The 17,774-nt window shown below is 42.5% G+C and overlaps 7 protein-coding genes across 7 annotated transcripts; 4 read left to right on the top strand and 3 right to left on the bottom strand.

The window, feature by feature from the left end:
• Positions 1 to 142: 142 nt before the first annotated feature.
• Positions 143 to 1,396, top strand: BYT42DRAFT_585202 (50S ribosomal protein L30e-like protein). Its single transcript, XM_051569958.1, has 2 exons — positions 143 to 245; positions 514 to 1,396. Exons 1-2 carry the CDS (start codon positions 243 to 245, stop codon positions 1,312 to 1,314), a joined length of 804 nt encoding a protein of 267 aa, XP_051419883.1. The 5' UTR covers positions 143 to 242; the 3' UTR covers positions 1,315 to 1,396.
• On the bottom strand, positions 1,328 to 3,781 carry BYT42DRAFT_117207 (uncharacterized protein). Its single transcript, XM_051562127.1, has 10 exons — positions 3,623 to 3,781; positions 3,380 to 3,459; positions 3,173 to 3,315; positions 2,953 to 3,113; positions 2,822 to 2,902; positions 2,591 to 2,763; positions 2,357 to 2,530; positions 2,125 to 2,292; positions 1,820 to 2,039; positions 1,328 to 1,759 (listed from the first exon to the last, which is right to left on the bottom strand). The coding sequence occupies exons 2-10, from the start codon at positions 3,423 to 3,425 to the stop codon at positions 1,555 to 1,557; spliced, it is 1,371 nt and encodes a 456-aa protein (XP_051419882.1). The 5' UTR covers positions 3,426 to 3,459; positions 3,623 to 3,781; the 3' UTR covers positions 1,328 to 1,554.
• A 33-nt stretch (positions 3,782 to 3,814) lies between these two features.
• On the bottom strand, positions 3,815 to 4,527 carry BYT42DRAFT_617641 (uncharacterized protein; the record flags this gene model as incomplete). Its single annotated transcript, XM_051572201.1, has 5 exons — positions 3,815 to 3,909; positions 3,970 to 4,090; positions 4,235 to 4,300; positions 4,360 to 4,392; positions 4,450 to 4,527. The coding sequence occupies 5 exons, from the start codon at positions 4,525 to 4,527 to the stop codon at positions 3,815 to 3,817; spliced, it is 393 nt and encodes a 130-aa protein (XP_051419881.1).
• Positions 4,528 to 4,823: 296 nt separating this feature from the next.
• On the bottom strand, positions 4,824 to 5,813 carry BYT42DRAFT_617640 (uncharacterized protein; the record flags this gene model as incomplete). The annotated part of the gene is made up of 4 exons (XM_051572200.1): positions 4,824 to 5,041; positions 5,097 to 5,192; positions 5,275 to 5,464; positions 5,541 to 5,813. The coding sequence occupies 4 exons, from the start codon at positions 5,811 to 5,813 to the stop codon at positions 4,824 to 4,826; spliced, it is 777 nt and encodes a 258-aa protein (XP_051419880.1).
• Positions 5,814 to 6,544: 731 nt separating this feature from the next.
• BYT42DRAFT_585183 (uncharacterized protein) lies at positions 6,545 to 9,858 on the top strand. The gene is made up of 12 exons (XM_051569957.1): positions 6,545 to 6,780; positions 6,840 to 7,070; positions 7,128 to 7,261; positions 7,321 to 7,534; positions 7,602 to 7,656; positions 7,713 to 7,907; positions 7,969 to 8,090; positions 8,163 to 8,435; positions 8,494 to 8,832; positions 8,902 to 9,084; positions 9,140 to 9,442; positions 9,506 to 9,858. Exons 1-12 carry the CDS (start codon positions 6,577 to 6,579, stop codon positions 9,833 to 9,835), a joined length of 2,583 nt encoding a protein of 860 aa, XP_051419879.1. The 5' UTR covers positions 6,545 to 6,576; the 3' UTR covers positions 9,836 to 9,858.
• Positions 9,859 to 11,222: 1,364 nt separating this feature from the next.
• Positions 11,223 to 15,510, top strand: BYT42DRAFT_607997 (CPSF A subunit region-domain-containing protein). Its single transcript, XM_051571191.1, has 14 exons — positions 11,223 to 11,349; positions 11,408 to 11,516; positions 11,579 to 11,889; positions 11,954 to 12,256; positions 12,317 to 12,443; positions 12,497 to 12,688; positions 12,745 to 12,887; positions 12,951 to 13,292; positions 13,361 to 13,593; positions 13,645 to 13,847; positions 13,917 to 14,190; positions 14,250 to 14,521; positions 14,582 to 14,960; positions 15,037 to 15,510. The coding sequence occupies exons 1-14, from the start codon at positions 11,246 to 11,248 to the stop codon at positions 15,414 to 15,416; spliced, it is 3,372 nt and encodes a 1,123-aa protein (XP_051419878.1). The 5' UTR covers positions 11,223 to 11,245; the 3' UTR covers positions 15,417 to 15,510.
• Positions 15,511 to 16,532: 1,022 nt separating this feature from the next.
• Positions 16,533 to 17,671, top strand: BYT42DRAFT_585176 (eukaryotic translation initiation factor 6). The gene is made up of 4 exons (XM_051569956.1): positions 16,533 to 16,621; positions 16,679 to 16,775; positions 16,842 to 17,103; positions 17,179 to 17,671. Exons 1-4 carry the CDS (start codon positions 16,612 to 16,614, stop codon positions 17,545 to 17,547), a joined length of 738 nt encoding a protein of 245 aa, XP_051419877.1. The 5' UTR covers positions 16,533 to 16,611; the 3' UTR covers positions 17,548 to 17,671.
• Positions 17,672 to 17,774: the final 103 nt, after the last annotated feature.

The following is a 17,774-nucleotide window of genomic DNA, read 5'->3' as shown; positions in this document are numbered from 1 at the left end:
CTGCTTATTGCGCATTCAAGTCGAGTTTTTTGATTTTGCATCAGTAGTGGCTGATGAACAAAAGCCCTTTTTTTTGCGGTACCCTAATTATCGGAGATGGAATTTTTTTTAAGTTGCCCAGCCCAGGGTATAGGATGCCATTCATCTCTTTCTTTCGGTTCCATCCGTCTTGAAGAACTATCCATCCGTCCATCCACTCGCTCGAACGGTATCCATCTACTTCATCATCAACTATATTCATCATGGTAAGTGATTAAACATTGCAAAAGCAATTCTTTGTCCTATGTACGCAGTACATATATGAGCCCTGCCAGATGGTGTATGCCTAGTGTATTGCATCGTCGTTTATTTTTCAAACACAACTTCATTGTTGTTGGCAGTTTGGCTTCTTTGGCTGAGTTATTTCTTTCTCTCCTCGTGGGAGGAAGGGTAACTGCTAGAGTGTGGTTTATCAGAATTGTGGATTTTCGAAAAAAATTTGAATCTGATCAAACAATGCACACTCAATGACAGCCCGCTAACAAGAAAGCTGTTGGTTCCGGTAAGCGCGCCGCGCCTGCTCCTTACCCGGTCAAGAAGCCTCAGCAGAAGGCCCAAGCAAATCCTTTGATCGAGAAAAATCCCAAGAACTTTGGTATCGGCCAAGACATCCAGCCCAAGCGTGACGTGTCTCGCTTTGTCAAGTGGCCTGCTTACATCCGCCTCCAACGCCAGAAGAAGATCATCTACCAGCGCTTGAAGGTGCCTCCGGCTATCCATCAGTTTTCTAACGTTTTGGACAAGAACACCGCTACTGAGTTGTTCAAGTTGCTCAACAAGTACAGACCCGAGACCAAGGTGGAGAAGACTGAACGTTTGAAAGCCGCTGCCGCTGCCAAGGCTGAGAAAAAGGAGGCTCCCAAGACTGAAAAGCCTGTTGTGATTAAGTATGGTATTAATCACGTTGTCTCTTTGATTGAAGCCAAGAAGGCGCAGTTGGTTGTCATTGCTGACGATGTCGACCCTATCGAACTTGTCTTGTTCTTGCCCGCCCTTTGCCGCAAGATGGGTGTTCCGTACTGCATTGTCAAGGGTAAAGCCCGCCTTGGCACCGTGATTCATCAAAAGACTGCCACAGCTCTTGTTTTCACCGATGTCAAGGATGCGGACAAGCCCGCTTTATCAAACCTCATTACTGCCGTCAAGGCCAACTTCAACGACAAATATGATGAACACCGTCGTCGCTGGAGCGAAGGTATCAACGGTCCCAAGTCGCAAGCTCGTATGGCCAAGCGTGCTGCCGCTGCCGCCAAGGAAGTGGCTGCTCGCCAATAAGCAACTTGTATTTACTCTTTATCATCATCTTCCCCTTGTTTCCCGTTCTGTACAATAAATTCGTAATAAAATAAACTAAAATATCATATGGCAACTTTTTTTGGTTGAAAGGTCAGGAGGAGAATAGAGTAGGGATAATTGTGGATGCGAATGGATTGAAATTTTCACAGAAACCATTCCTTATATCATAAATTACATTCAAACAAACATGACAAATAACAAAGTGTATGTGTGAAGGAGCTATTCCGATCCCGTGTCCCGCCAGCGGATATTAATTTGCATACTGACGGGCAAGGCGACATCGGTTACTGTGACGAATTCCCCCTCGTCAATCAATTCGCCTAAGGATTTGGAAAGATTCGACCGTGTAGCCGCTTCCAAGGCAGGTGGAGCTTGCATATACAGCGATTTGGTGGCCGTTCGTAAACTTGGCTTTTTCAGTTGACTAAAAATTCCACTTCTTAATCATTGCTAGCTTCTCCTGTTATGAAGACGGTGAACTTACATATCAGGCTTCTCTTTCAGCCAATCAATCAGTTCTATAAGTGTCATCGTCGGCTTGAGATCTGCGGTGGTGTTTTCGTTACCACATACAGGACAATCAGGCTTTTTCTGATGCTCGAAAGTATAAGTGTATACGCCGTCATTGCCTGTATACATCATATAATTGTTCAGGAAAGGCGCTGTATCGGTCGCCAGCTTGAAAGCTTCATTGCAGCATGCAGCTAGAGAAAAATGTTTGTAAAAAAAAATAAAAAAAAAGAAGGAACTGGTTGCAGATTTGACCGATCATGGACCCTGTTGGCTCACCTGCAATAACAGCGTTCGTGGAGGCAATCGCAGGAATAATGTTTTTCACCACTCCTTGTGTCAATGAATAAGTGACGCCAGTAATATTGAATTGCTTCGCTCGTTCGTCTGCCGTCCGATAAAGCCAACCAATGTGCTCCGGATTATCGGTGTCATACTTCGCGTCCCCTATAGATGAATATCAAGTAAATAAGTCTCTACAAGAGATCGAAATAACCCATGTAACTATTACCCCATACGCGAGGCCATTCCAACACAGAAGCCCATTCAATACAATGTTCAGGAAGACGTGGTGTGTTGGCGATTGTGCAAATTGGAAAAGTGGTAGGCTTATTGAGCATATCCAAAGAACATTCATAACAGGAACTCATCGTAGGTAAAATAACTCTTGCTTGCCCCTTGAAGCCTGTTTAAGAAATGAGTTGTTATACGATAGTGCGTGATATCTGTTTGATGACAATAATACCTTCTGTTCCGCCATCAATGAGCGGTTTCCAACTGTTGGGGTCGTCCACATCAACCATATCCACAAGCTTTGCATTGATCCACCGTCTAGCTTCAACCGAATCCAAACCACAAATAATTATTTGGAACTGTTTATAGTAATCCTCGTCTTTGTCTTGAATCTTTCCAAAATAACTAGAAGAAATATTACCGTTAGTGTCTGGAAAAAGAAATTGAAAATCTTCCAGCTTACGGTGTCACGCTTACTCCTGGTACGCGTTTCATGACAAATTCAGCAGCCACGATCGCCTTCGATTTACCAATATCTTTATGCCTATCGCGGATCCATGAGCTTTTATCCAATCCAGCACGATTTCTACATGCCTGAATAGAAACTGCCTGTTGAGATTACTAAGGTCTATTGTGTCCATGTCAATAACATCGAGTTGCTTGAATCCAGTTAGCGCCAGATTTTTTAGGATTTCGCATCCTAATCCTCCTGCACCAATGACAAGAACTTTGCACTGTTGGAGCGCTTCCTTGATCTATACAAGTCATGATGAATAGGGTTTTGAGCATGTCGGTAGCTAATGCGTGGTTTTACCTGCGGCGAGTCCAGGGGACGGATAATCCCCTTTTCAAGGTCACCATTGCCGGCCAAGTCCATTTCGGATGCTTCTTCCGGCTGAACATCATCTGAGGTCTGATTTTCGGTGGTATCTGGCATGGGTAAATCTTCTTGTTTATCTGTTATGAATGCGCAGTTCCGGCGGTTAGGAACACGAGCGAAAAGCGAGTAGTGAGGAATTACCTTCGAGAGGAGTCGTTCGCTGTCTTTTCGAGTCAGGTACAGGCATCGTCGTAGTTCCTTCTGGGCGCTTCAAGTCGGTGCTAATAGGAAAAGCGGGATCCATATAGTGTTAGTTCAGACAAGAAACCAAAAAGAAATAATTAATGCAAATTTGAAATCCTTGAATATTTTGGACTGTTTTTGTGGCTCTTCGCAATTGCATCTTTTATGCTGAAATATTTGTGAAGAAAATGGACACTGTACATTCTCTCTTTTTAGAGCTTCTTTTCGCTAACACGCTGATGAAAAACAAGAGAAGTGATAAAAGAAACAATATTTAAAAGCAATGATACACGATTTTGACGAAAGAAATAGAAACCCCCCATGGACCCAAAACCAAGAATTTTTCTACGCGAAGTAGTGCCATGTGACCGTTCTATTGTATGGCAAACAAGATCATGCCTGATTGTCTTCCTCGGCTGCAACCGGCGATTTAGGATTCTCATCCCGCGTTCGAGAAGTCACTAGTTCCAGATTGCTGTCATAGCCATCTATACGTTTCATTGTTTAGTACTGTGTACAGATGCAGCAAGCTCGTCAAAGGAACCTACGTTTTTGGAAGTCGTTCAGTGTTTCTTCGGGATCAGATAGTGTTTGAATATGGTACATTTGATAAAACCCTTTATACGTCAATTGGTCTTTATCATCCACGTCGAATGAATCAACGATTTCCTATTTTAGCTGTTTAGTAATGGAAACCACCCTTCAATATTGTACAAATACTGACATCGATAATTGATTGATCAAACTTGTATGTATTAAAAAACAATCTGAGTCCAGGTGTGTCGCTTTCCATTTATCAGCAGTTACACTTACTGATCGACCATTCGTTGCTTCTGCGAAATCTTGTAGTTCTTTATTATTCCACACACCATCTTTATCCTAGTATATACGGAACTTTTAAACTATCATACGACGTCGAATGAATGAGTGGAACAAACCTTGTCAAAACGGTCAAAAATCTCCCTCAAGATCTACTCTCACATCTAGTCAATAGCGAGAAGTAAGCAGTCAAGGATTATTGTACGTACGGTCTCGACTTTGGGAAGAAACTCGTCAGTCTCATCATCAATCAATATCGAGAATGGATCGTTCTTTTCAGATGTCATGACGGAAAAGGAGGCTGTTAATTTTTAGCTTCTGCGATTGTTGCCTTTTCTGAGTAAAAAAAAGCAAGTCAATTTTGAGCAATTTTCTGGCATTGCACTTCTATTTCCGCATAACTATTCTTTGTGGAGTGAACTCTGAATCTTCTTATTTACACTTCATACCAAATAATCTAGAGTAAAATACCATTCTCTCGTGCCTATGGATTACATAAATTGATGAACATGTCGTGCTGAATCGAATTTTAATCATGGAGACAATGTGTGCCGAATGAAATAATTATAAAATCACACCGGATCTATGTATCGATTTTACCCGCTTCCTTTAAGCATTTGTACAGAGCCAGACTCGATAAAAGTTTGGCATCGGGAGCTTCTTTCCAGGCATTCTTCAGGGGTACAACTTTGAGAGTGATTTTCTCTCCATGATCGCGTAAACCTGTCAGTTTCCCTTCCAACTGATTGATCTCACTTTTCTTCATATGTTTGACGCAGGTGAAAAGGCGCAAAAACTCGTCTGTGAGAGAAACATCAGCATATAATCAATCAACTGACTGCTTCAAGAAATTTACCAGATCCACCAGCTGAAGGATATACTCCTCGCCACTGGCTATCTCCATATGCTAATTCGGTCAAATCACACAGTTCGTCATCCTTGATTTGAAGGCCTACCAAATACAGTATGAGGTTACTGCAGTAACTGAGATCCGCACATAGCAGGTGAATTTTCCCCCTTTCTTTTTACATTACCTGTTTCCTCTTCAATTTCCTTGGCAGCTGCGCCTGAAAAATTCCCGGATCCGTCCAGCATGCCAGCTGGCAGTTCTGGGAAAGAAAGCGAAGGCACCGGAACACGAGGCTGTAGCGTCAAAATAACTCGGTCTTCGCCTTCCGCATCGTTTGGTCGTAGAATGATTAGAATAGATACCGATCCGCCCCGCTACAAGCAGACAGTCGCGAAAATAACAGTAAGCTACTTCTGAACGAGACACACCGGGTAAGCAACAAGTACATACCATAAATACGATACCCGGAGCGCTGCTATCGGTATCTTTGAACTTCACGTCTGCTTTCAACTTTACAAAACCGAGCTTTTCTGAGCTAAAAACATCGGTACTTTGAACCTCAATAGAGGAGATCTTCATTTCGTTCTTCCACTTTTGCTGTTCTTTGTCGAATTGCTGAACCCAGTCTTTAAATGGCTGGAATTGAAGCACTTTGTCCAGAGTATCAGAAGAAGCGCCCTTTAATGGCACATGCTGATCGCCAATAATGACCGTGTGAGACATTCTGGTAGAAGCAGTAAAAGCACGCTTGAGAAGTGGAATCGTAGCCGTGCGTAAGAAAGCAGTTTGCATTGAAATTGAAAAAGAAACAAAAAAATTTCAACATTATCGCATACGCTTCACGTCATGATGATGTAAAAAATATGAGCACTGTTGTCGGACAGTTTATTTCATCTTATCCTCAGTTGATCAGCTTACATTCTTGCTACAGCAGAGGAAAAAGAAGCACCGGGAGATCAATACGACGTAAAGCGAAACTGAATAAGACATTACTATCTGTTTGGATAACTGAGCACAAAAAAAAGAGAAGGCACGAGTCATTAGTTTAGCCCTGAATAAATGTGGTAACCAAAGCGACTATTGAGACTATTATTTCTATAGAAACTTCAGTCCTCTCAGTACGACCTAGTATTTCAAGAGCACAAGATGACTGCACATAAATTACAAGAACTTGAGACCATTCGTTTTCCACGTAGCAGTTGGACGCAACACTCATATATAATTTTTGAGAAAGTTCACAGTGGAATGCTCAAATCATACTTGATGCTTGACGGCAACGCATTCAGCAGAAAGCTCGATGTATTTTCCCATAGGTTTGAAAATCCTGCTAAGCCTCTTGCATGAAAGACATTGCCCTGATGGGGAAATTCGAAAAAGTTGCGGACCATTTTCAAGCAGTCACTCAAAAATCCCAGCAAAAAAAAAAAAAAAAAAAAAAAAAGACTTCGAATATTGCCTTTCGTTTGCTTCATTTAGCGATTTCACCATGTCCCGGTTCGTTTTGGAGGAGCCATATGCTCTCGCACGCTTTCATAGTACGATTGCCTCGGAGGATATCAGTACACATTTCGTTGTCAGCCTTCGACCATTAGAGGAATCGCTAACAACGAGCACGAAAAATGAAGCAGATCATGTCGAATCAGATCAAGTTGCTCTCACTGTCCAAGGAGAAGGCGTAAAGCTTTATAATGTAACTAAATTCTCAAAATTGTCATTGCGTTTCATGTGACTCATTCATTGTCTTCAAAGACGGCGGATCAGAAATGTACCAAGTCCTGGACAACTCCTCCTGGTGTTGTATTTGTGGGCCCTGCCATTCATCGTGGTGGCAATCAAGATGAGAACTTGGATCATGTATATGCGATTGTGGCTTCCGGTCCAGATATTGCCAAGAACGAGGAAAAGCGAACTATTTGGCTTTGGCGAGACGCAAAAATTAACGAGGGCGATCTCGGTTTGGGCCAACGGATCTCGAAAACAGTAAGTTGCTTTTAAGCGCGCAGTTTTTTCTCATGATAAGTGACCAAACGCGAGTAGTTTGAAAATACCATTCAATCCATCCATGCGACACCCGCCATTCCATCCCACATCATCCTCGTTCACGGTAATGGCGCCATGAGTCTGGTCACAAATGATCTTCAAAAACTGTCGGCTTCCCAGAAGGCGTCAAGGCAAGTACAACATATTTGTCATGACTTGAAACATGATCTCACATTCTGCGCATTTACAGTAAGGGCCACATTTTTTGGTCTTCGGTCTTTGTCACACCCAGAGCACACAGCCGCCCCTGCTGTATCCCGAATACGGTTACTCCTCCATCGTCTGCAGTAATCATAGCTGTGCTCCGCACCGAGCGCCCAAATCGCTATACAGTCATATTGAGCTCTGCAACTGAGGATGGAAAGAGCATTACTAGTATTGCTCAAGTGGATATGCAGCTCGAGGTAAGTTTATGGAGGGTAAAAGACCACTACCACGGTCGCGTTGAGATGCTAATTGTGATTTTTACAGGATAAATTGATTGCAGTGACATTTGATCCTATGGATGGTCTTATTTCAACACTTGGTAACATCTCTCCAATAATGACATATGGACGCTTGTATAAATTGTATGTATTTTAGATGCATCTGGTACATGGACTGTCTGGCAATTATCAATCAGCGATAACGCGTCCTCTGTCAAGGCTTCATTGACCAGTCGTTTCACGCGACACTGGCAAGGATATCAGTTCTTTGACGATAGTCTCGGTAATGTAGCAGCAATGGCACCTCTCGCCAACAGTTATGTTGCCATAGTCGCTCCTCGGATCAAAAAGAGTAAGTGACAGGACACGGTTTTTTTGGTGTGAATTCGGTCCTAATTTTTATCGTTATTCAGACAATGAAGGATCAGACTACGTAGTCAGTGTATGGGATCTTAAATATGGTACTCTCCAAGCTGAGCAATGGGTGCATCCTCCCGAAAAGAACACGCCTGCTGGAAAGAAAATTATCTGCAACGTATGTTTCTGTTTCGCGTCAAATAGTTGGATGCTCGTCAAAATTATACTCATGGTTCTGGATTTTATACAGATTGTTACGCTTTCAAACTCACATCTAGCGATTACAATGTCAACAGTGGATTTCAAAAAGGAAAAGAAGGGTGGCAAATCAAAGGCGACCATTGACGCAAAATCTGTCGTTATGCTGTGTCCGTTTTATAGCGAGCCGATGTCTCTGATGGCCGCTTTAGGCAAAATGAAAGGAACTGCCAAATTTTTGGACGCGCATGATATCGATGTACAGAGTGATAAAACCGTCGGGCTCACACACAGTGGTTGGGATGCTGTTGCAGCGGTGCCAATGGTAAGTCGGAATCTTTTATATCCTTCGAGACTACAATTACTAATGAAGCGATCGATAGACTTCCAACAATGATGACAAATTTTACAAGAAATGGCTGCTTGACTTGAAACAGAACCAAACGGAGGAAGAAGACATCATCTCTAAACTCACGGACTCCGAGCTCAGCGGCGAAAAGTTCTCCTGCATCTTCCTTTCATATATATCACCGGCCTTATGGTCACAAAAACAACGATTGGGTCTGGACGATGGAGGCGAAGCAAACGGAACCGACATGGATGTCGATCATCTGACCGTGAATAACCAAATTGATCAAACCAGTGGATTGAACGTTTTGTTCCAACAAAAAGTGGAAATCATCAAACAAGAACTGCGGCCATCTTCATCGCAACTTACCAAGGTAAGGGCATCTCTTATTTGTCTTTTGGGTTTTATCATATGCCTTTGCTAAATAATTGTCGGTTTTCAGAAGGATGTATCGCATCACTTTTTATCTACCATTACCCGTCGTTGTTTCAGAGAAAAAGACGGAAAACCAGACGCGTCGTTCCTTCCCCTCGATACTCTCGCTTATCTGATAGCGACAAGTAACTTACACAATTCTTATATTGAGGAGGGTCTCGTGAAAGTTTTATTGAAACGAGAAGCATGGGTATGTGGATATGACAGAGGCGGATTGATGTTCTTTACTGACATAGTATTTATAGGGATTGCTTCCTGTGGTCATTGCACATGTAGATGATATACCAGAGACCGATATCATCCTCTTGATCAAAGAACTCGTTCGTATGCGATTGGAGGATCCGAAGGAGTGGGATACACGCTTTATGGACTATATGAAGATTATTCTCCGGACACCTCGCAACACCATCTTCCTACAACAAGCCATGAAACAAATTACAGCATCTGAGCTGCCGTTGATCGTCAGCGCCATTATTGCATCTATAGAATTATATACTGTACAAGACGACAAAATCGCACAACCTGAAATCACGGCATATCATAAAAACGTAAGTGGGAAGGAGATACGTCAACCGGGACTAAGCTGACTTGAGCGATTGTTTCGTTAATAGGTCTTGGACTTTGCAAATACTTTACTGGATATCCATTTCCCGACCATCATCTTGGAGCCTACCTTCTACGACATGGTCACCAAGCTGCGAGAAATTATTGATCGCGAGATCGGTATCGTAGACGAGTTAGAAGATTTGAGAGGCATTCTCGGTCCCTTCAAGCGAAAACAGATGATTTTTGCCATGGAACATGCAGCCGGAAAAGCGGCAGAATCAGAAGAAGCTCCACAAGATGAACTGCATAGATATCGCAAGCTCAATAGGGGTAAATTCGGTGGTGAACAAGGCGTTCCAGTGTATAGAGTAGAAGTATTCCGTTTTAATCATTAAGACAATAAAAGCATGATGCATCAATCTTTTTCCTTGTAAAACCACATCATGACCATTTTTCAAGCTTCCGCGCACAACAAATGGTTTATTCTCGTCATGACCCAACGATAGTTTCCATAAGTTTCTGCTGCTAATCAAAGGCTATTAACTTAAATGGAAAATTAAACAACTGCTGCTGATCCCGCGGTCGGGTTAAACTGGATGCAAAATTCTTTGACCCTTAAACTGCGCGGGTTTTGGCATTTGCTCAGTTACAGTGATCGATAAAACACAACATGCCTTTCGAAATCGCTCCATACAACTAACAAGTATTTACCCATCAAATATAAAAAATGCGCAATGGCTAGTTTCTGTGAAAGGGTAGCTTTGCGGCAACGAGAATACCCGGTGATGTCAAAGAATTTGACCTTTTCCTATTTTGTTAAAGCAAAAAGTTTCATTTGACTCGCACAAGTGTGCAGGTGTCTGAGACTATGTTGTCGGAATAACTCAAGACAGGATCAACTCCAAATATATAAAAGAGAGTGTCTTGCTTCTGGTGGACCTGTATCCAGTGATTTGCACCATGGATTCGAACGTTGAAACAAAAGTCAATAGCAACGAACCCGAACGCAACTGTAGGTATGATGCTCCCTTCTGATTTCTAAGCTTTTAACCTTGCTCCTCATTAGTTGCTATCGATTCACCTTGGAGTGATTCAAGTCATGAAGAGAACACTGAAAAGCGGCAAAATCCTAGCCGTTTCAGAAGAGAGAAATCAACGCCAAAAACCAGTAACCCTCTAGTTTCTATTAAGCGGTTTATTGACAAAGGAAAAACGCGACCGGTCAAAGCCCCTCCACCTCCAGCGCGAAAGATAAAAAATTACCATCTGAACTAGCTCAACCACGGTCGGGGCAACTTCTTGTTATGAAACGAAAGGAAGTGGCTCAAAGAAAGGAAGGGAATAGCTAAAAGCACATTATAAGTACTGAATATCCTCTTTTAACAAATGAATAAATACAATTCCTATAACGTCGATCATGTATTGAGAATTCATTGACTGAACTGATATCATATCTGTTTTCTTGTAACATGAGAACTTGGTGCAGCTCCCAAGAAGGCCACCAAAGCAGATGCCATCAATGCGAAAAATTTCAACCTCAGTATCCAATTCGTGTCACGAGACCCGGCGATGACATGCTAAAGAAGCAGACAAAATTTCACAAGAAATTGCTGATTGTAGACCTCTAATCGAATATCCAACAACCCCTTTGGATTCGATATAAAAGATCATTATCATATGCTGTATGAGTTTCCAGGCAACAGCAGTGGCCAATTTCCTAAGCCACCTTCCGTAGCCATATTCCGAAAAAGAAAGCGCTCCTTTTTGGATCTTTCTGTCTTTGAAATTCCCTCTCTGCCGAATCCATGAGTCTCTATAATTATGTGACCACAGCACAACCGCCTACAGCCGTACACTTCGCGGTGAAAGGCAATTTTTTGGATGCGCTAGCTAATAACCTTATCATCAGGTAGTCATTGTTATTGTCGGAAAAGGAGCCAGCAAAGTCTTTCTAATCTTCATTTTAGCAAAGGGACGCGTATCGAGATCTATGTATTCGTCGACAACGAGATAAAGCCTGTTTTAGATTTTCCTATTTACGGTCGAATTGAATCGCTCATTGCTTTACAATTGCCCGTAAGTATAAAGCAATTTCGCAATTAATAGCTCACTGACGAATTTATTGACCTCTTCCACAGGGACGACCGACTTGTTCTTTGTTCGTATTGACCGATCGGCAGCGTTTTTGCGTGCTAAGCTATGATCAGACAGCGAAATCAGTTATTACCGACATTTCCGGTGCTCTTGAAGAAGTCAATGCTCGAACGACGGATGAGCCGACGATAGCCCTGCTCGATCCCGAGAACAAAGCTATCATTGTGAGCATGTACACCGGCCTGCTTCGCGTCATACCTATCATAGGCATACCAATGAAAATTGGGAATAATGCAAAGGGAAAAGCCAAAGACACGGGTTCCAAAAAATTGTCAATGATACCACATAGTATTCGGTAAGCCAGCTGGTCCCAAATTTTCTTCGGTTTCGGTAAACGCTTTGTTGACTCGGTTGGATAGAATTTCAGAATTAGTGGTCAAATCCATCGTATGCTTGCATGGTCGAGCGAAACCGACCATTGCAATGTTAGCTGCTGATTATGAAGATACGCGTTCTGTCTCAGTGTACGAGCTGAATTTGGCAGACAAAAGCATCAATGAACGGCCAATATACCAAATCAACGTGGACACGACTGCCTATTCGCTCGTTCCTGTTCCTATGCCTTTCGGTGGTTTCCTTATCATAAGTGAAGTGGCAATCACATATCACAACATGCGAACCGCAAATGTATCCCTACAATCTCCAGCATCTATAATCACCGCGTATGTTTGATGATGACGAATTATTTGGCCGTCTTTCATATTCATGTTACATTCCACTAGGGCCAACTTCCTTGATAACAGTTCATCGCGTGTCCTCTTAGGCGATGTCAAAGGTTCACTATATGAACTCTCTCTTGCAAGCTCAAACGACACCGTGCATAGTCTCCATTTGCATCTGGTTGCCGAGGTAAGCTGAACATGTCAAATATTGTAACATGCAGTGAACTAACATTTTTGCAGCTGTCTACGCCATCTGCTATTGTGCCTTTGAATTCAGAAATGATTTACATTGGCTCAAGTCGGAGTGACTCATGTCTGGCACGAGTGGACCCACTCAGTGATAGCAGATACACATTGCATGTGCTGGAAGAATTTCCAAATATCGGCCCTGTTACTGATTTTTGTCTATTTGATCTTGACAAACAAGGACGCGTATGTACCATTCTGTACTATGCCAAAGAGAACAGCTAACTCAAGCGTGTCGGTAGCAAACCATGGTATGCTGCTCAGGAATCGATAATCAAGGCAGTTTACGCATTGTACAGAGTGGTGTGGGTTTCCGAGAACAGGCCGTCTTACAGATATCAAATGTCAAAGACATTTGGTCACTTCGAACAACACCTGGATCTCTGTAAGCTGATGTGTAAAGGGCTTTCTAGATGCGAAAACGCCGTATTAATACATGTGTGCTTAGGGACGATATGTTGGTTCTTACCTGTGTCAATTCTACTCGCATATTAAGAAAATCGAAACAAAAAGAACCGCTGGAAGAATTGCGAAGCTTCTCCACCTTTTCTTTCCAAGAGCCGACCTTAGCTACGGGTTGTACGCTTGACAACGATATTGTCCAGGTCACACCATCTTCTGTCCGCCTAATGTCGAGCAAAGCTGAAGGAACACTCATAGCAGAATGGAAATCTCCGGATAATTCACCAATTACGGTAGCACGATTGAATGGCTCTCAATGTGTTCTCTGTCATGGCTTGAATAACTTGGTATATCTGGAAATTCAAGCAAATAAATTACTACAGAAAGGGTAAGTTGTTTAAACATCCTGTCGTCCGGGTTCGCACTCTAACAGGGAAAATCGCACCATGATTATAGATCGTTGAAGTTCAATTCCGAAATTGCTGCTTTGGATATCACTCCCCCGAAAAATGACTCACAATCGACCGATAGAGTCATTGTAGGGTTGTGGGCCAACGAACATAATCTCCAAGTCGTTACATTACCAGCGATGCAAATCCTTGCGACAGATACCTTACTTCAGAATGCGGTTCCTCGATCTATTGTCAGAACAAAACTTGAAAACTCTATTTACTGTTTTGTATCTCTGGGTAAGCGGAATGCCATAATGTTACGATGAACGCAATTTAATGTCAATTTAGGCGATGGTCAGCTAGTGAACTATCAAGAAAATCCATCTACCGGCAAATTGCAACATAAAAAGCATATTACTTTGGGGACTCGGGCTGTGAAACTGTACCCTTTTGATAACGCAGGGCAAAGCTCCATACTTGCCACCTCCGATCAGCCTACAATTATCACTAGTATGCATGGTCGTCTCACTTACTCAGCAGTGGATATCAAGGTAGGTTTATTTTACAGTTCTTCCTGAGCGTTAAAGTCTGACGACCATTTTGGGGTATTCTTTTCCTAGAATGTTAGTGCATTTACTACCTTTGCAACTAATTTTATACCTGGGTCGATCATCATGGCGTTACCCAATGCACTATTATTTGGTGATATTGATAAGCTAAGAAGGCTGCACATCTCCAAAATACCTTTGGAAAACGAAATGGGACGACGGATAGTTTATCACGAAGAATCCGAAACTATAGCACTCAGCACGTCGCGGTCATCTGTCGATACCGATAGCGGTTTTGACGTCACGTCTGGGAGCTTGCGAGTATTCGATGCGCGAACTTTCCAAGGTAAAAAGAAGGAAGTACCAGCGAATGTTCGGAAGATATACTCATACTCGTCGGTGTAGTATTATATTCGATTGATATGAAAGAACGAGAAGTAGTGGAAAGCTTGGTCTGCGCCAATTTGGATCACGAAGACACAAAATATGTCATTGCAGGCACAGCAATCGTTAACCCTGACGAACCGAATCAAGACCGCGGTCGACTATTGATCTTCCATGTATCTGCAGAACGTGAATATCGCCTTATTGAATCGGTGGATCTGCCGGGAGTGCTTTATGATATCAAACCTGTGATGACCGATTCACCATCAATTGTGATTGCCGTCAATGGATCCGTAAGTATGGCAAGAGGGGAAATATTTCCTGGACGTTTTATCATATTAATGCGTACACAGATATACTATTTGGAAGCTTTCGAGTATGATGCGTCACCGGGAGAAAAATGTACACTGGCTTTGAAACTTGACGCAAATATCTTGGCTCTTTCCATGGATACTCGAGGTCATCTGGTTCTCGTTGGTGATTTAATGCAATCCATGTCTTTACTGGAGGTCACAAACGACAATCAGCATACAGTCAAAAAGGTTGCGATGGATTTCTCTTCTAACTGGATGACGGCTGTCAAAATATTGGATAATGACATATATCTGGGCGCTGAAATGTGCAACAATTTGTTTACACTTAAACGCATGCCATCCGAAATGGAGGAATCGACACGGTTGGAGGTAGCAGGAGAATATCACCTGGGGGATCAGGTCAACCGTTTTCGAGCTGGTCTGTCGCAAATTTCATAGTTCAGAAAATAATAATCCCCCCCCCCAGTTACTGACTTTTTTTTTCCCATACATAGGCTCATTGGCGGATATGGCAGAAGACACAGATGTTTTTACACGCACTTCCGTACTGTACGCTACCGTCAATGGTGCGATCGGTGTTATTGTCGGTATCACTCAGGAACAATACGAATTCCTTGCTATGGTTCAGAACAATCTGGCTCGTATCATTCCTTCCACCGGTGACATTCCCCATCAACAGTGGCGTGCGTTTAATAGTAACACCAGGAACTGCGAAGCTTCTAATTACATTGACGGGGATCTAATTGAAAGGTTTCTTCTTCTCGATTCGAGTCAAAAACTGCAAGTTCTCCGAGGCGACAACGGTGGTTCTAAGCTTCAATGTCCAATGGAAGAATTACAACGTATCATTGAAACGCTGGCACGAGTAAAATGATGATATGCATATCCGACTAATGAAATCATACTCTACAGTCTTAAAAAAACTAACATTATTGAAAATAAAGAAAGTCGAAAACAATCCCCACATCAAGCTTGTCACTGACAGAAAGGTTGTTTATGAAAAAATTGCTGCTGTACTGCGGCAGGAGCCGCGATCAAGTTAATCATGTCAAGAGGTGGTTTATATCACGCCAAGGAACCTGAACATTTTATCGGGTTTATTTCGCTGGCAAAGAAAGTCAAAACCGACTCTAATTATTTACACGACGAATCGTTAGTTGTACTTGTGATTTTTAATCGGCAAAATATAGGTTTATTTGGGTGCGTCATACATTTTCAAAAAGAGAAAAACCCCAGGTGACCTTTGCATGTTCTTCAATACCAAAAGCAGTTTATGAATGTCAGTTGTCGTTTAGGCCAAGTCGATGTAAGTAATCACAATAACCCTACCCTCCCTTTGTCCGCTGAACCCTCTTGTGGTCCGCCTAGAAGAAAAAATGCGATTTTTTCCGTTTCAACTTTCTTTGGGCATGACTATTTTAGGGGAGAAGCTTCTGCATATTGATGGAGAAGGGGACTATGTCCCGAACCAAAGATAACTTGCACAATAACTTTGGGAGGCATCGAGGCAAAATATTTTATCCGGAGTTCTGGGACAACCTTGGTGGAACTTTGTCTATTGTCAGGGTAGTACTCTCCTTCCTCTAGCGACTATGCCGAATGTTGGCTTAGATTCTTACCTTTCACACCAGAACTTTGTCTGACAATAATGCTCGGTACCCGCAGAAGCTCACCTGCGGTAGCAGCGGTGCTGCCATTCATGAATGCTTGGCTTATTAATTTTCGAAGTGATTACCAAATAAATGTGGCTGGTGTAAGTGGTTCTACGATATCTACTCATTCAAGTGAATGATATGTAGTGTAACCGCAGCACGGAAGTGGCGTAGTTCACGAAAGTCCTGCAATCCGTCATCACAGCACTTCAACCCTTTGCGGTGCGACTGCGGAACCAATCAGGTTGTCGGAGCCAAGGCATTCTTGCAGAGACGAATTTATTCGTGATTTTTTTTTCTTTTTGCTGCGGAGACATTTGTAAAGTCACAATAATTCAATTTTATTGGATGCAGTATCAAGGTTAAAAAAATTTATAAAAGCTTTTTTTCGGCTCGACTTCTTCCACTTTATCTACAATGGCTGTTCGTAAGTAGAAAAATCAGCTCGTCATTACCCGATATTGTGCTGATCCAAGTAATCTAGGCGCTCAATTCGAAAATAGCAACGAGATTGGTGTATTCTCTCGTTTGACCAACTCTTACTGTCTTGTGGCATTGGGAGGTTCCGAGAACTTTTACAGGTGCGTGGCTGAATGTGTTGTTGAGGGAAGTAGGTTAGGATCTTACTAATGCATTTATGCACACAGTGTTTTCGAGGGTGAATTAGGTGATGTTATTCCTGTTATCCACACATCCATTGCAGGAACTCGCATTGTTGGCCGTTTGACTGCCGGTAACAAGCATGGTTTGCTTGTGCCCAGCACCACTACCGATCAAGAACTTCAACATTTGCGCAACTCCCTACCTGACCAAATTGCCGTTCAACGTGTCGAAGAACGCTTGTCAGCATTAGGCAACGTCATTGCTTGCAATGATTACGTTGCTCTCGTTCATCCTGATATTGACAGAGTAAGTACAACAGGAAGCGTCTTGGTTGTGGCATGGATGTTGCGGTTTTCTAAAGCGGTTTTTTGGTATTATTAGGAAACAGAAGAAATTATTGCAGATACACTTAAAGTCGAAGTGTTCAGACAAACTATCGCCGATAACGTTTTGGTTGGATCATACTGTGCATTGAGCAACCAAGGTGGTTTAGTACATCCCCGTACGTCGATCCAAGACCAGGACGAATTATCTTCATTGCTTCAAATCCCCCTTGTTGCTGGTACTGTGAACCGCGGTTCTGATGTCATTGGTGCCGGTTGTGTCGTGAACGATTGGTCGGCATTCGCTGGTATGGACACCACTTCAACGGAACTCAGCGTTATGGAAAGTATCTTCAAGTTGCAGGATGCTCAGCCCACCGCCATCGTGAACGAATTAAGAGATACCTTGGTGGATACATACTCATAAACAATGAACATCTCGCGCAATTTCTTTTATTTTTACTTTTTATCTCATCAATACATCGTTAAAAGTCATTCCGCTTTTACAACTCACTGTAAAATAAACCTTTCGATTCCAGTTTGAACATAAATCCGGGATATTATACAAGGAGTCATTCCCCTTCTTTTTTACGAGCGTATGCCACGTCGGGAACTAGAAGGTCTAAGGTTCATGTATGCTTCTCCGATACGATT

The sequence above is a fragment of the Radiomyces spectabilis genome (assembly GCF_025331425.1).
Source record: "Radiomyces spectabilis strain NRRL 2753 chromosome Unknown BYT42scaffold_13, whole genome shotgun sequence".
NCBI lineage: Eukaryota > Fungi > Mucoromycota > Mucoromycetes > Mucorales > Radiomycetaceae > Radiomyces > Radiomyces spectabilis.
This window is presented reverse-complemented; position numbering and strand designations above follow the sequence as displayed.

What these genes read in the sequence shown, in the direction of transcription:
- BYT42DRAFT_117207 (XM_051562127.1), bottom strand. Translation starts at nt 3,425, where the DNA reads ATGCCTGTACCTGACTCGAAAAGACAGCGAACGACTCCTCTCGAAG. An exon ending in CATTGATGGCGGAACAGAAG is followed by an intron (nt 2,531 to 2,590) that starts GTATTATTGTCA and finishes TTTCTTAAACAG; the next exon opens with GCTTCAAGGGGCAAGCAAGA. An exon ending in CTGAAAGAGAAGCCTGATAT is followed by an intron (nt 1,760 to 1,819) that starts GTAAGTTCACCG and finishes TGGAATTTTTAG; the next exon opens with TCAACTGAAAAAGCCAAGTT.
- BYT42DRAFT_585183 (XM_051569957.1), top strand. Translation starts at nt 6,577, where the DNA reads ATGTCCCGGTTCGTTTTGGAGGAGCCATATGCTCTCGCACGCTTTCAT. An exon ending in CTTCATCGCAACTTACCAAG is followed by an intron (nt 8,833 to 8,901) that starts GTAAGGGCATCT and finishes GTCGGTTTTCAG; the next exon opens with AAGGATGTATCGCATCACTT. An exon ending in TATTGAAACGAGAAGCATGG is followed by an intron (nt 9,085 to 9,139) that starts GTATGTGGATAT and finishes TAGTATTTATAG; the next exon opens with GGATTGCTTCCTGTGGTCAT.
- BYT42DRAFT_607997 (XM_051571191.1), top strand. Translation starts at nt 11,246, where the DNA reads ATGAGTCTCTATAATTATGTGACCACAGCACAACCGCCTACAGCCGTA. An exon ending in ATTTGCATCTGGTTGCCGAG is followed by an intron (nt 12,444 to 12,496) that starts GTAAGCTGAACA and finishes ACATTTTTGCAG; the next exon opens with CTGTCTACGCCATCTGCTAT. An exon ending in ATCTTGACAAACAAGGACGC is followed by an intron (nt 12,689 to 12,744) that starts GTATGTACCATT and finishes GCGTGTCGGTAG; the next exon opens with CAAACCATGGTATGCTGCTC.
- BYT42DRAFT_585176 (XM_051569956.1), top strand. An exon ending in GGTTCCGAGAACTTTTACAG is followed by an intron (nt 16,776 to 16,841) that starts GTGCGTGGCTGA and finishes TTATGCACACAG; the next exon opens with TGTTTTCGAGGGTGAATTAG. An exon ending in TTCATCCTGATATTGACAGA is followed by an intron (nt 17,104 to 17,178) that starts GTAAGTACAACA and finishes TGGTATTATTAG; the next exon opens with GAAACAGAAGAAATTATTGC.